At 36.2% G+C, this 17,368-nt stretch overlaps 1 protein-coding gene across 1 annotated transcript in view; it reads right to left on the minus strand.

The window, feature by feature from the left end:
• Positions 1-17,368, minus strand: part of LOC122326958 (transmembrane protein 132C-like) — a 111,333-nt gene that overhangs the window by 39,367 nt on the left and 54,598 nt on the right. The window contains exon 4 of the mRNA XM_043222183.1: positions 6,045-6,188. Coding sequence (XP_043078118.1) covers positions 6,045-6,188 — 144 coding nt within the window. The remainder of the gene's footprint in view (positions 1-6,044; positions 6,189-17,368) is intronic.

Genomic DNA, 17,368 nt, shown 5'->3' on the forward strand with positions numbered 1-17,368 from the left:
TAAGACATCTTTGCCATGACAGAAATAAATGATTTTTATAAATATAATTAAATAGAGATGTTGTGATAATTCCAAATATTATTGTTTACCGTTTATTATCAAATAAATGTAGCTTTGGTGAGAATAAGAGAGAAACATTTCATGAACATAAAAAAATCTTACCGACCCCAAGCTTATATATATATGAATAATCTCATATTTATCACAGCGGCAACCGAGCGTCTCTGAGATTAATGGGACTGCTAACGTATTGCTTCCACAGCTTTTATAAAAAAAGGAGAAATCATTAAAAGTTGTGCAGGAACAGACATTAAAACAGGCCCGACCTGTCAACCATGCTTTGATGAGAGTGTAGTGCATCAGACAAGGAAAGAAAAAGAGAGCGAGAGCGTCAGTCAGTTCACCTGAGACTCCACCTCTTCATCGATCCAGCGGCAGGCTGAGAGAAGAAAGGACAAACTCAAAACAAAAGACAAGATGGCTCAATCTAATCCCGCTGTGGCGCTCCAATGAAAAGAATAAATAAGTTGATGAAAGAGTATCGTGTTCGTTTTTATGCTGGGAATCATCCCTGGCTCTCCGCGCCACTGACGGTATGGGGGATTATAGCCTGCCCCATTGAGCAGAGTCCCAACCCCAGGATTAGAAGGCTTGCTGTGCCGCTTCAAGCACCTCCATAAGTGGCGTTCCCACTGCTAAATCAATACCAGCACAAAACAGCGAGCAACGTGGCCAGACACGGCACTCAAGGCCCAATTATAGCCTCTTTACCCATGGAAACATGAGCCAGCGAACTGAACTTCTGCACCAAAAACAGAGTACTTTGGCTTACAAAATTCGACACGTTCTTCACTGACAAAGAGGGCCTTTTATAAAGACATTTGGTTGAGTTTTGCCATATCGTTCTAGTAGGGCAAGTAGAGCTTGTTATTTTCTGGATAGGGCAAGGCTGTGGATTCTGCATGAGGAATTCATTGGAAACACATCTGCTCCTTCCAGGAGTAACTGATCCTCTCATTTCACACACCGTTTGAGAGGAATATGAAAAAGAAAAATTTCCTCCTCAGTCAAACTGAGTGGAGAGACAGAAGACCTAGAATCCAGAAGAAAAAGTAGAAGAAAAAGACTAAAAAAAAAATGCAAATCAGATCATACTAATGAGGTTGAGAGACCAGCAAACTGATTCAGGCTAGCGTATGCTTTTTTATTTATTTGTGATTTCAATCATTTCAATAGGGGTTTCAGATCTATCTCATCTATAGGTTGATTTCAAAATTACTGATACACACTGAGGTCTCTGGCACCCCAAACATAAAAAGCACGCAAATCACCAGCAGAACATGAAGGTTAAAGAAAGCAAGAAGACAGCAAGTGCAGCCATAACAGCTTAGATCTGTAGCTTCTCTGCTTTGATTTGACAATGTACACATTCAAACACTGCAGTGCTGCTTTGCCTGACAGAGACATCTTGAGGACTTGTAATATTCCCTGAAGAAACTGACATCATTTCTTTCTTCTGCTTTCTTCTTAATCATTTTCAGCTTCAGACGACTATCAACTTCACATCTTTATCTGAGACACGATGCAGTATAATTGCTCTCAACTGAGTCATCAGAGGCTCTGGTAGTTTGTCATGCCCGGCACCGCAAGTGCTCAAATGCAAAATGGCTAATTCTACCATTTGTCCTGTAGTGCTTTAATTAAGCAGCCCAAAATATTGGTTTACCACCGCTTCAATTATCACCTACACAGTGACTGATTGCAAATTCTTACAAATGGACTAAATCATAACAAGAACTTTAAGTTCTAATTAAATCGTAGAACAGAGGAGTAATTTTAAACTCTGGTTTTGAAAAAAAATTATTTGCTGTCAAACCAAAACTAATACTGATGTTTATCATTTGTAAGTTGATTTGAATAAAAGCGCCTGCTAAATGAATAAATGTAAAACACTTTTAATATATTTAAAAATAGAATGAATTTACAAGCCCTAGCAGTGAGCTTCCAAGACAACATTTTGTAGTCCCCCTGCCTTGATTCGCATTTGAACTTAAGTGACATCCCATTCCTAATTCATAGGGTTCAATATGACGTCAGTCCACCCTTTGCAGCTATAACAGCTTCAGCTCTTCTGGGAAGGCTGTCCACAACATTTAGGAGTGTGTTTATGGGATTTTTTTACCATTTTTCCAGAAGCGCATTTGTGAGGTCACACACCGATGTTGGACGATAAGGCCTGGCTCTCAGTCTACGCTAATTCATCCCAAAGGTGTTTTCTATTGGGTTGAGGTCAGGCATCCCAGTCAAATTCATTCACACCAGACTCAGTCATCCATGTCTTTATGGACCTCGCTTTGTGCACTGGTGCACAGTCATGTTGAAAGAGGAAGGGCCCAGCTCCAAACTGTTCCCTCAAAACTGGGAGCATGGAATTGTCCAAAATGCCTTGGTATGCTGAAGCGTTCAGAGTTCCTTTCACTGGAACTAAGGGGCCAAGCCTAGCTCCTGAAAAACAACCCCACACCATAATCCCCCTTCACCAATCTTTACACTTGGCACAATGCAGTCGGACAAGTACCGTTCTCCTGGCAACCACCAAACCCAGACTCGTCCGTCAGATTGCCAGATGGAGAAGCGTGATTCGTCACTCTAGAGAACGTGTCTCCACTGCTCTATAGTCCAGTGGCGGTGTGCTTTACACCACTGCATCCAACTCTTTGAATTGCACTTGGTGATGTATGGCTTGGATGCAGCTGCTCGGTCATGGAAACTCATTCATTCCCTGCACACTTTTCTTTGGCTAATCTCAAGGCCACATGAAGTTTGGAGGTCTGTAGCGTTTGACTCTGAAGAAAGTTAGCGACCTCTTCACACTAAGCGCCTCAACATCCGCTGACCACGCTCTTTCAGTTTTACGTGGCTTACCACTTTGTGGCTGAATTGCTGTCATTTCCAAACGCTTCCACGTTCTTACATGTGTAATCCTATCACAGTTCCATGCTGGAATTCACTGAGCTCCTGAGAGCGACCTATGTTTTCAAAAATGTTTGTAAAAACAGTCTGCATGTCTAGGTGCTTGATTTTATACACATGTGGCTATAGAAGTGATTGGAATACCTGATTCTGATTATTTGGATGGGTGAGCGAATACTTTTAGCAATATAGTGTGTTTCAAACATATTGAACAGCTCCTGAAATCAGTACAATTTGACTTAATCTTACCAAAATGGATTATTGTACCCAATGTATTTAGCTAGTTTTCCAGCATGGTCATTGCTGGTTTAGCAGGCTGGGGGGTTTGACTACAGTTAGCTGAACACCAGCTTGGCCAGCTAAGACCAGCCAACCAGCAAAAACTGTCCGTTTTCATAGCATTAGCTTAGCAAAATGCTAATGTAAACATTGTAATCTTTTAAAAGTCATGTTTCTTGTGTGATTCATGCGAACACTGACTGTGTTTTATTGCATTCCTGCTATGGAAAGCATTTTAAATTAGTTGTGTATTAGGTTAAATTTCATTAAGAAATGACTTAAAAGGTACTATACATAGTAGACAATAATGCTGTTCACTTGGTTTTGAACCAAAACTTTTGTAGAGGAAACCAATCAGACAAACATTATTATGCAGAAAAAATAATCAACCTTTGTCAGAGTGAAAAAAGTACAATGTTTAAGGACTTATTAGTAATGTAGTGGAGAGCATGAGAAATCAGAAAAAGCATAATAAGTCATTACCAATCTGCCCCATGTGGACTGGAGCTAGCACCTTCCTCACCATCATTTCCTGACCTCTAAAGTAAAAGAACATATGAGAAGCATAGGGAAAGCAAGCTTACCTCCCATACTCTCAGGAAGCCAGTACCTTCAGTAAGGGTTTGAAACCCAGGGAGAATAAATTCATCCAAAAGCTCTTAAGTAAAGGTATCAGTTTAAAGGAAAATTCTGCAAAGAAGTAAGTTTTATTTCAATTTTGGTGGATATTTTGACAGATCTTCAGTGGTCAAAGGGATTTCGATAAGTGCTTTTGAAGCATTTGTAAACTACAGCTCCCTTGTGCACGAATTATAAAACTTTAAAAGCCCCTGTAAACCTAAAATCTAATTTTTTTAGTTGCCCGGGACAAAAATTACAATTAGGTAAAGCATGTCAGAGTAACAAGAATATCTTTTTGAAACACCCACACATTAGGTGGAATAGGAATTTCAATGAGAGAGCATAATCAAATAACTGTACGTTATTGGAATATGATTTATATAAAACTCTACAGGCATGGAAAGAAAATTCTGTTAATGTTCATCATTTTTCTCTTTAGGCTGAAAATGAGTGCATGAAAGCTCAGGGCTCTGTCGATACCGCTTACCACCCTACACAGTGTGGCCATTATATGAACTGACACATTTGAAAGTAATGTATTTGCAGTCTGATGGGAAAAAAAGCAAAGCTAGATGATTCAGACTTAAATAACATACATGTTTTATATCCTTGTCACATTTGGGCTCTGAAAACAGAGTTTCTTTTTTTTTTATCAGAGGTTGGAATGGGACGTGTTTGTGAGATTAATTTGCATATGCAAATGGGACCAAAGAGAGGTGCTGAAAGAGGTGAGGGACCTATAAGGGCTGAGAGCACAGCTGTCAGTCAATGGTTTTCTAATCTCTCTGAGTGGAGAAATGCAGAGTGAGTATAATATAATAATTTTCAGCCAGCAAATGTAATCTAACCCAGGGAAAAAAAGCAGGTTGAAAATCTAAACCAACAATATGAATATAAACCATAGACTTTGCATAACAGAAACAGCTAAATCAAACACAAAATGATCTAGGTTTAACATCAGCACCGGGAAAGAATAAATATAAAACTATTCCATTACATATTCATTTATTTTTGCATCTCTGCTTTCCATCTCAGTTAAACAGTCAGCAAGGGACAAAACCTAAAGAATCAGTTCACCCGAAAAATCATAATTTACTGTCATGAGACAATTCTGTCGCTCCACTGAAAGTCTATTACATAAAAACTTGCATAAAGACAAATCTATATGAATTGATGGGTTTAATTCAAATCTTCGGAAGAGTTGTGATCACTTTATATGATGAACACATTTAATTTAGGTTTTTATTTGCTACATTAATAAACACCGTTCAGCACATATGCATACAGTACAACAAATATGGTCAACAGAAACTGAATTGAATTGCTTGACACAATTGGTTTTCGTGTGTCAAGACCTTTCCTTTCACCATATTTGATGTGCTTTATATTTACATTGGTCTAATCTTTTCATCAGAATGCATTGCTTAAAAAAGATGAACAAAAATCCAGAATTACAGAATTTTCAATTGTGGGAGAATTATCCCTTTAAGCAGACACATTTACACTAAATGCAACTAACAAAACACCCTTACTTATTTAACAAAGTCAAAGGTACACGAACAGCAGCATTTCAGAACCAATAAATCACTACAATTAATCACATGTATGCAAAAATGATGCAAAAAATGCAACAAGGTGTTACTACAGAGCTACTAGCCATCTAAAGTAGCTATAAAGTTAAGGCAGTTCCAGAAAAAGTTGCATGTTTGAAACCATTTGAAGTACTGGAGCTTCTGAGAAATGTAGCGAAGTAACTTCCTAGCACTTATGATGCAGTAACACATAATATGATTCAGTACTGTGAAAAAAAACATGCTGCCAGTACCAGAGGGCCTGTATATGAAACAAGCAGAAGAGTTTAGAAGAATAGTCATTAGGCAGAGATGCTTATATTGAGACCTAAAGGCCAAAGGGCTGTATGCTGCAGGTCACTGTATATGTGCACGAGTTTGGATCTTTGTTGGCTGAAACTTTACAAAGAGAACAGAACTGTGAGCAAGTGAGGAAAAAAACGTTTTGGTTTGCAGTGTTTTTGCCTTCAGCTTCGATCTTAAACTTTGAACTTCTGGGTCATTCAAGTAACTGCTTCTGATGATAACGCTTTGATACAGTGGTCTCTACATTCAGAATTCCCCTTGGTTAAAAGAAGCGTCAATTGAACAGTTACTGACCTTTTCTCGAAGTTGGCTTCCTTCCTGCGACAGTGCAGAGTGACCACTCTGTGTCCTTCGCTCCTGACGTCTTGACTTACTGTCCACTGAACCGGGTTGCTGGCCCTCGCTCCCAAAAACGCCACACCATCCTTCAGCTTGATCCTGTTGGAAATAAATGACCAAACAGTATGAAAAATTAAAGATCATCATAATACTTTTATAAAAAAAAAAAAAAAAAAAAGCAACAGATTTGCGTTTGCATTTTCCAAGACGCTCCTCATGGATGATTAACAAAAAGTGTTTCTTGTTCTTGAACAGATTGCAGTTGTTTGCCTCATGCATTAAACAGACAACGAGAGACTAACCCAACAGCTCATGTAATACATCGTAGGGTACGGACGTTCTTGTATAACCTCAAAATCAGTTAAAGAATTATTTTGAGGTCATTGTGCTCTGCTTTCTGCATAAAATCATAATTATGTTTGTTACAAAAGATCTGTTTGGAAAAGTCTATTAAATTGATTAACACTCACACAACAACTACTTTAAAGGGATAGTTCACCCACCAAAAAAAAAAAAGAATATTCCCTCTCACGGAACACAAAAGGTGACATTTTGAATAATTTACTTGTTGCCTGCAATTACGATGAATGGGGACTGCAGATTTTAAGATTCTAAAAGGACACAAAAGTATCATATAACTATTGTAAATTCGGAGCTATATTCAAAATCTTCTGAAGTAATTTGATAGCTTTGTTTGACTACAGATTGAAATTTAATGTTACATTCATGTAATAATCTTTGTGACATAGACAAAAACTTCTGTAAACATTTTTGTTTCAATATATCATAATATATTCACACACACACACACACACACACATTGGTGGTTTATCATTTTGTGAAGATATACTTTAAAATATCATCTTTTATGTTTCATTGAATAAAAAAAGTCATACAGGTATGAAATGACATGAGAATCAGTAAAAACATGAGTCAAAATACCCCTATTGTTTACAGTGGTAATAAAATGGCATAATGTATACTTGTGCAGGTCCCACATCGTTCTAAATACCCAGTACCTGCATTCAGCCAATCAAAGACAGGATGCTGAAGACTGTAGTGCAATTCAAATGCAGAAAATAATGGAATTGATGTTATCGCTAAGACCCAGACCAAATGCAATTAGAAACAGTTCTGACGACAGTTTTTTTTTTTCCTTTTCATATCTTGTTTTGCTTTGGGTTTTTTCTCCACATTCGCATCTAGAAAACAAACTAATGGAACATAAAGCCAAGTGTTACAATCATATACTAACCCAAACACAATTCAGGGCTGCATACCATGTGTTATAAAAGCTCCACTGGTGGCAACAAAATTGCCTGCATAGAAAAATGCTAAAAAGGCACTTGGAGAATAGTTGAATAAACAACATGAGGAAAAAAAAGCCCTCAAATTCCCACTGGAAAAAAAAAATAATAATAATAAGGAAAAAATTAAACCACCGACTTGCTTTTCTCATTTCTTTTAAACCACATTTTAAAGTAAGCTTGTAGACATGTATTTCTTTTTGTAAACGTGATTTTTTAATCTACCAATCAAGCATATCACACATATTTTAAATTAAATTGCATTTTAAAAAATACAAAAAATGTGATGCCTTTAGCTTGATATTTAAAGGTCACTCTGTGCCTCAACTGACAGTGACTACTTTTAGAAATCCAGCGCTTCTGAAACATTTAGTTTGTAGTCTGCTTGTAGTGTTGAATACTGCACAGAACTGAATGCTACCTTGAATACATTATGTACTAGTGCGAGAGTGTAAAGCGCATGTACCTTCAATATTCTCAGTAGCTTTTCATATATTGCAGCTACTAACATATTATTTGTAACATTTATAAATTCCCCGGTGACCTTGGATCATTCAGGTTGCATATACTGTAAAGCAGTTTTATCACTGTGGGTTTACTCTAAACACCATGTTGCGTTTGGGTCATATCTACTTGCTTACAGCTGCTACATACATATGCATTTATAAAAGCAAGATAAAAGGATAGGATGAAGGATAAAAGACTGCTTCTATGAAAAGACTTGCTTCACTTTAATTGGAATACATTAAAATGTACTGTGAATTGCACATTACTGTTAAAACAGCTAAGCAGATTTTTTGAAAAAACTGAATTGATAGGAATCCAGCCTTACAAATAAGAGAGATAACAGCCATTTCAATATATGATTCAGCAGATTTTCTACTATTCAGTGTACATTAACTGAACTGAACCGAACTCATATAAATGCTGTTCTTTTGACATTTCACATTCAGTCCCATAAAAAAAAAAATGTTTCCACAAATAATGTAATTGTTTTAATATTCATAATACGTTTTTTAGCACCAAATTAGCATTTTAAGACATATTAAAATAGAAAACAGATATTTCAAACTGTAATAATATTTATACCTTTTAATCAAGTAAATGCAGGCTTGGTTTCTCTGTTCTGTTCAAGTAGCTGTTCTATGGACAATGTTTGCAAATACCCCCTTCCCTGCAAAAATGCCAGTTGGAATTCATCCAGTGACTTAATTCATATACTTAAGCAGCAGTAAACCAAAGCAGACTGTGTCTGGTTAAACTGGATTGCGGGTGGTTAATGAATAAGACGCAGGTGTTTGCTCTGAAATTTTATGCGGAAAAGTCTGTTTAGTCAATTCGGCCCCTTTGTGTCCTATCTTATCTGTTCATGTAATACTTGGCATTTACATAACGAAGATAATTTGTTCTCAGTTTAACTGTTTTCTGATTGATCAAAATAAAAATCCAATACGCTCTACACAGAGGCACAAATCTCTACCAGTTCATCTAAAAATCTACAAAAAGTGCAGTTGCGAGCAGCATGAGAAGGCGTTGAGGGTTAATTAGGGAATGGAAGATTTAAATGAGATTGGTTTGGCTAATATGATTTCTGGAGAGCAATAAAGGCTGCAAAGCAATTTAAAGAAAGATGTTCTTTTCCCTCACATCAGCACATGGGTGCCAGCTCATTAATTCTAAAACAACCTGAGTATCAATTAAAGTAGTATTTACCAATGTGATAGGAGTGTCAGCGCTCGCAAGATGGCTGGAGAGGCAGGAAGCGGAGGATGGAGGGAGATGGATTGTAATATCAGATAGAGGAGATCTGTCGAAATCCTGACAGTCCGTCAACCCTGTGGCAGTTCACCAAAATAACATGAGTAAATTCCCCCGATTCTCTGACATTATAAAAGTGAGGGATGCACACGCTCGGATGATTCCGGTATTCGTCACAAATCACATTCTGTGACAGTTGTCGGACTGGGCGTTGAGTGTTTCTCCTGTGTACCGGCTGAAACAACCGGTCTGAACCCCCCCTGCAGATGTGCGTGATCTATATTGGCCAGGCTGAATTAAATCAAAGAATTGTTAAAGCGTAATTGTTTTTATCCTTACCCTGTTTTCCACTGAGAATGGTGAAGGGGAGAAGCCTATAGGACTATGCAATCAGTGCTTGCCATTTTTCAGTGACTCTTTCTACAAGTTGCATTATTATGCCAATAGGTGGCAAAAAGTGAATATCATTATGAGTGAGTCACTGAACTTATCCAGCTGATTCAAAACACTGTACGTGATCAACTTTGAGTGAGTCATTGAAATCATTTAACCAGTTTGTTAACAAATGCTGATGTATTCGGCAATGTATTACTATAAGTGGCCGATATTGAGTAAGTCACTGAATTATTAATTCAACCAATGAAAAAAAAGAAAGAAAAAAAAGCAGATTCATTCAGGAACTACAAGCTCTGTCTTCATGAATAAGTCACTGAATAATTCACTCAAACAATCTGTTCAAAGACAATGAATCATTCACCACATGAGTGTTGCTCAAAGATGCACCACGACCCTGATGTATAGTAGCTAAACAGAACCATTTTGCATTATATGAGCAAAAGCAGACAATGAAACAGGATTTTGTCTAAAAAGCAAATTAATCAATAATAACTTTTTATTGAACTGTTGTGTAAACGCAACATAAAAAATTCATACAATCATAGCTTCCTTACTTAAATAAATACAAAATAACACTGCCCCCTAATAGTCAACTAACTACTGGTTGTGCCGGTTTTAACTCTTATCATTTTTACTCTCGTACAGACAAGAGTAATACATCTTTCAAATCTGTCAAAGGTCTTTTATTTGGGTGCTCACAATAACAACAAAACGTGTTTTTGCAAAATAATGAAAGCAAAGAGGGTGCAAATTCAGCCATCTAGTTAGTTCTCTGATTAAAAAAACTGAAAATATCTACAAAAAATGTAGACTTTTTAAATGAACCGATTAAGATGGAAGAAAATATTTTTACATCAAATCATAGAATTTGTAATTGCAGCTCAAAATACAGAAACCACTATTTTATCAATTAATTATTATAATGTTAAGGCAGATGTCTTGCTGGTGCGTTGTATAGGCAATTAAAGGCTCACTATTATGAGTTGAATGGTTTGTTAATATAAACATGCGATTTGTCGACTAATTACTTAAAATAAATGACTGCTAGTCAATCAGAAAAATCTTCAGTCAAGGGCACTACAAAATAATCAGAAAAGTCTTTTGGAACACCCTTTTTTTATGTGCATATCTGTCCACTGAGGTGTTGGGTATACTTCATTGTTCCATTATGACATTATGTAGGCATTAAAGAAATATCACATTACACAGAATACCATGAATGACCAACCAGAAATCAACCAGAGATGCAATACATTCTCTGTATATCAGGATTGATTTAATCCTGCAGTAGGGGTCTCGCTGGACTGACTCAGTACTGAGCTTTTTGGCAAAACGCTCATCCCTAAAGCTGCACTATGAAAACTACACATGCATTATAGTAGGAAGACGGATGAAGAGAGATGGCACTAAACATTGACTCGAATTCAACACCTGCATGAGTCTTTTCACCCCCTGAGCTGCATATAAACCCCCTGTGTGTGAGAGGAATCATTTATGATACATTACACACACACAAATACACACACACACACACACTTGTTCCAGGCCAGCACAGAGAGCCTAGGGTGACAATTACTCCAACACCACCAAATCGGCATTTAATTGCTATAAAAGGCCGTATTAGCAAACAGTGTGTTAAGTAGTTCACAAAAGACCTGGAGAGAGAGGGATAAATAAATGGAGGTAAGGGGAGAGGAAGACGGGATAATTAATCAAATTATATTCATAGAAATCCTCCAGTGTTATTTGGCAAAAGATTGTATAGAATGGTGTAATTCTTTTTACTATTTAAGAGCAAGCAATTGACCCTTCGCTAAAACCCACCATCCTTAGTTACGGTTGCTATGTCCAGTGCTGGGCATGTTACTTTAAAAAAGTAATGTTATAGTTACTAGTTACTTCTCACAAACAGTAACTGAGTTAGTAACTGGGTTATATCATTATAAAAGTAACTAATTAGCAGAGAATGTTGCTATTCTAAGTTACAGTTTTTTTATGAGGTGGCCTTAATTACTATGTACTTGCACCAAAAAATGTACTTATTGTGTTTGTGTTGTACTGAAAATCACTTTTGCTGCTATTGAGGTACAGGTAAAAGGTAAGGTTAGGGATATATTTGGTTGTATGAGTAGGTTTAAGGGTGGGTTAAGGTGTAATGGATGGATAAATAGTGTAATTATAAGTATAAGTACAAAAATGTATTAAAGATGTAATTACAATTAATTTTTTTTTACAATGTAAAGTAAGTGCATTGCACCAAATTATTAATTAAATTTATGTACATAGTAGTTAAAGCCACCAAATAAGGTGGGACCCTTTTTTTTAAAAAAAAAAATACAAATATGTCAAATAACTTGGATGTCCCTACTATTAAATATGTTTGTACATTGTAATGTATTATTTTTATCATTACATTATTTTTATTTTTTTGTTTGACAATGTGAGAGACACCTATAAAATTCTAAATATTTTTTTGTAAATATTATAAACTATTATCTCTGGACACCTTGGCAATAAAATCATCATAGTAATTTTTTATAGCATTACAATATTATTTTGTTTATGATTCAGCATTATAAGATGACAGACACCTTATTAATTAGAATAACCATGACCGCATATTTGTCATGTCGATTGAGCTCAGGACTGGTGGTGGTGCTTAAGATATTGCGATCATAGTGATAACAAAACTACTATGAATTCTTCTGAATGAATGATTTTCTGAAATCAAAACAGGGATGACAATACGCGAACGCCAGCCAATGAGATTGTTGTTTGCGTATTAGTTCCACCCACTACCAAAGAAACCAGCAGTTCTTAAAAGCTGAAGAAAAGAAAAGCTTGTCGTTTTTGCAGGGTATGTAAGACTCTTTTGTTCAGTATCTTTCTTTGTGTGTGTGAGACATATGACATATGAAGGGTTGTCATATGACATATGACATCCCGTGTGATTTCACACTAGTTTACAGTACCTCAAATATATGTACATTATACTGTGCATTCTTTTAGATAAACTGAAAAATAAAACCATAGGCCTAGTAATATTAGCCTATAATAATTTATAGTAACACCACATTTTATCAGTTACGGTAACAGCATTGTAATGGGGGAAACAGTAATTAGTTTGATTACTCATTACTGGAAAAAATAATGCTGTTAGTAATGCCGTTTATTTACAGTAAAAACAATCAATGTGGGAAAAAAAAGGAAACTGTAAACACACCAGCAGACGAGACAGAGCAGGTTACTTTTTGTATGAAACAAACAATAAATACTATTCTGTGGCTCTTTAATGTGTCATGACAGATCACTGAGCGGCGCATGAACCGATGGTCTTTTTATATTTACTTAAAGCATGAAATAAACATAAATGAATATCAGAATGTATTTTATTTCAACTGCAGAAAATTTTCCAAGTAGTTAATCTACTCTGCTGTCTGATTTGTTGTTTGGACAAGATGGGCGTTATGATTAACCTGTCAATCAAGATCTTTGCGAACTGTCAAAAGCGATACAATGAATTCCAGTTCCATTGCTGAATTTGAATAGTGAGGATGTACAATTCTTATTGTAATTTTACTAATTCGACTAATTTAAGAGTTCTGTTTTAAACCATATGTAAAATTTTACTAAATGATGTTATAGAAATATAAAACATTTTATGAATGAAAGCAATGTACACTGTATGCCAAAATTTGCTTAACTGTTTTGAAATAAATCTTAATTTGGAAACTACTTATCAGTTGACAAAAATATCCTAAATATCCCAAAATATATGTAGATAGGCGAACAGAGATATTTATGTCATACCTTTGGATTGCAATCCATTGGCATTTTAATTCAAATTCATTCATGCAAGAACTTCGTAATTTTGCCCAATCCTTGAGTGATAATCTGCTAGAAAACTGTTCTAAAGGTTCATCTTGAAGGGGCGTGTTTTGCTGCGATGTTAATGACAGGATGCTGAGGACTGACATGACGCATGAGTACATTAACATAGCCTGCAACAGGGAAGGAAATTAAAAAGAAGTCTATATAAAGATCTCCAGCCTAATGGCAGATGAGGAGAATGAACAAAAAGGAGAGCTCATCTCGAGCTCCTGTCTAAGACTGACAGACAGGCTCTTGAGCGCTTGCCAGTACCAATGGGGACTGGCTGGTCTCCCAGTGTGCCAGACCGGGCACAATGTACCAGGCTCTCTCCCCCGCAGCTGCATATGTAACATCTGTTCGATTACAGAGATTCCTGCCATTCAAGCTTTGAGCCATTACCTGCCAGTGAGCCGGGTGTACTTTACAAGAAAGGCCAATACTCATTCCCAACAGGTGCTGAAGCCTTAGATCTTCCCGAGCTATGATGAGACATCCGCACACGTCAAAGGAAGAATGATATCAGAGGAGTAAAATGTCAAGCCTTGCATTTGAAAGAGGTTCGGAGTGGGTTTTCCACTTAAACTGGCTTTTTCCCTACACTGTGTCTGCAGACATGGTTGATATCAGTGTTTACGATATAATAAGCAGACAGCAAGCTAAAGACAGCAAACCTGCCTTAATACAAGGCAGGAAATATCAATATATGGACAGGAAGTTACTAGTCTTTCGAAGAAAGTGCAAACAGATGTAACATGTTTCATATCTTTTAACAGAAACATTCGGCTCACATTAACGAAGGGGGAAAAGAAATGTGAACGGAAATATTTTTTGTTGAGCATCAGATTTTTCATTTTACATAGAAAATTCATATTACCATTTAAACAGTCATTAAAACTTACATTCAAACCATTTGAAGCGACTTCTTTTTTATGTTTCCTTCTAAACAAAGCCACAACCTTGGTGTTGCTAGCGCAACGGGACCACATTAGATTCATCGGCCTTTCATAAGACATCTAGATAAAATAGTGTGACTAATTTACAAGGCCAAAGACCATGATATGCATGGCAGTAACATACAGGAGCAGTGAATAATTTAAATAAATTAATTGGAAGAGGGAAAATAGAGAGTGGAAGATAAAAAGTGAAAGACAGCGGAGGGAAAAAAGAAAAAAATTGAATAAGCCATTTTTTAAAACTCTCACAGCTATCTGATTAAACGAGGGGTGTCAAATCAGCTCCTGGACAAAGCTGACCTTTAAAAGAGGTATTTGAAAGAGACACCATCTCACCAGCCTCACAATGACAAAGCAAGATGCTCACAGAGCTCTGAACAATCCAGAATGATATTACAGATCGGTATAGATAAACTGGGTGTTGATTATGAAATATGGTTTACGGTAAAGCCATGCGACTGCAGCATTTAAGCATGTATTCAGCCAAAAAAATAAATGAATAAAAAATAATTACAGATATTTCTTTTATTTCGATTTGAAAAAAGCACAAATAATAAAACGAAGTGGTGAATCCTGTGGTTAATAATTTTTCGAAACTATAGGCTAAAGATAGGCTAACATACGTATTGTGCAACTGTAAACACTGCATATGTGGACAAAAGGCTTTAAAGGTTGCATTTAAAGAGGTGAAAGGATTTGTGGAATAATACAAAAAAAAAACAGTTTCAAAAGGCTAAAAATGTCATTCATTCGTTTCTAATTTCCCTCCGACTCAGGCAGCGAGGTCCATGCAAATTGAACATTCTTCTCCTCACTTAGTCCCGCCTGCCTGCAGGTGAACATTTTCTGGGCTCTTCCAAGCTTAAATGACCTCCCTGCACCCTACAGCAAAATGGAATTACACAATAAAGAAATTGAGCAAGGCCAGGCAAATTGAAACAAAATGAACAATATCTGCCATTTGCTTGACTGAGATCCAGAAAGTTGGAGGCAATCAGAGCTGTGATAAGTGGACTTGGAGAGATGCACGGATAAGGAAGCTAATTTAATTAATGAGTCTAGTTCCCCTCTTTTCATTACCACCCTCGTTAAACGTATTGGGGCATGACAACATGGCAAATGGGAAATGAGATTAACGCTGTCAGATTCGTAGCCCTCACCAGACTAAGCTAATCTCTATGCTGGCGTTTAGTGTTTCCTTGTCTTACACTCGAACACAATCTTGAAGGAACACACACACACACATGTAGTCTCTCACCCTTTTTTCTCGCTCTGTGCTAAAATAATGAGGCGGTGATTAGCTGGAGTCTCTGCTGGGATGGAGGTGAGGCTAATATCTGGACCTGGAGCTCTGCTCCAACACCTCTGTAAAGCTCTGATAGAGACACATGCTGGGCTCAAGCCAAGCACATCCACGTTATCAGCACACAGGCCTTCCTGAAAATACAACTAGAAATACTAATTGAAGCAGACTGACATTCCACGTAAATAAAAGGGTCTAAAGCAGGATAGAATGAAGAAAGACAATTGGTCTCATTCACTAATAATTGCGTACAAAAGTGCCTACTTACTTGAGTTACACAATATCAGAGAGCACTGAGACTGTATCGATTTCAATAGGGATGGTGTGTCGGAATAATATAGACTTGCTGCATTCATTCTTTGATTCAAAGGATTCTTATGCAAATGCTCACACAGAGATTCAAAACAGACGTGTACGCACATAAATTAGATATAGCCGTTGATCCAATGCTTTAGTTATTTATTTATTTATTTTGTTCCATTATTGTTTGAAAGAAAATATGATTTGTGCTGGTCAAAATAAAATCATAGATGTGAAGAGTTTGGTTCCAAAACACAATAAATACCATAAAAAATGAAAATAGCTTCTGACAAAATCTCAGTTGTATCTGGTCAATTTCTGCCAAAATGCAACACCCGGCGTGTTATTCTGTCATGTTTTCTCCCTTTTGTTTTCCAAACCGCAACAAACGCCAGTCCCCTTCTCTTCTCTAACTAAAGTGAGAAAAGTTACATATATCCTCATTGACCAATCATCTGGTATCCTAGTTTTTCTTATTTACTTTGTACTTTATGATTTAGAAACAAACCAAAAACAAATAGTGCTGCACGATTAATCCCATGTGACATTTATGCGCATATCATTACAAAATTTACTTTATTTACTTTATTTGTACATTATGTATATGTATATGTATATTAGACACAAATATTCAGTGTTGGGGAAAGTTACTTTTAAAAGTAATGTGTTACAATATTGAGTTACTCTCTAAAAAAGTATCTAATTACGTTACTCTGTACTTTTTATGGAAATGAATGAATTTACTTTTATATTACTTTTTAAATATGAGCAGGGCTTGATTGTTTGTTTTTTTATATAAGTTTTATTTACAGCAAATGTAAAAGCCCTTTCACACCAAAAAGCGTAATGAATAAACCTCAGGCTGATGGAAAAATTAATTCACATCTATGCAGTAGAATACAGAAAAAGAAGGGTCAATACTCTTCAGCAATTAAAAAACAATAAAGCACAATTGTTAGTTTATCTAAAGTCATTGCTTCATTACTATGATTGAACTGGATCATCAAAGGTCAGCAGCAAAGACATTTGTTAATAAAATGGAATATACATTTCTGTTACCATATTTAATTATTGTAGGTTTGCATCATTTTTTGCATTTCACCATTTTTAATAATTCAATGAATACTAAATCTGTTTTTTGCAATATATATATATATATATATATATATATATATATATATATATATATATATTATACTATATATATATAGCGTGTGATTTCAAGCGTGTGATTCAAGCGGATTTTTTTCATTTATTTCAGTTTATTTCAGTTGAATTATGGTTTAGCAGCAAAAACTTTTGCGCGCAGGTTTTACACCCAAACGTGTCTGTATGCATGGTTAGAAAATAAGACCCATCTTGAGCTTCAGCATTAATCCTTAAGAACGA

Source organism: Puntigrus tetrazona, chromosome 21, assembly GCF_018831695.1.
Source record: "Puntigrus tetrazona isolate hp1 chromosome 21, ASM1883169v1, whole genome shotgun sequence".
NCBI classification, from domain to species: Eukaryota; Metazoa; Chordata; class Actinopteri; order Cypriniformes; family Cyprinidae; genus Puntigrus; species Puntigrus tetrazona.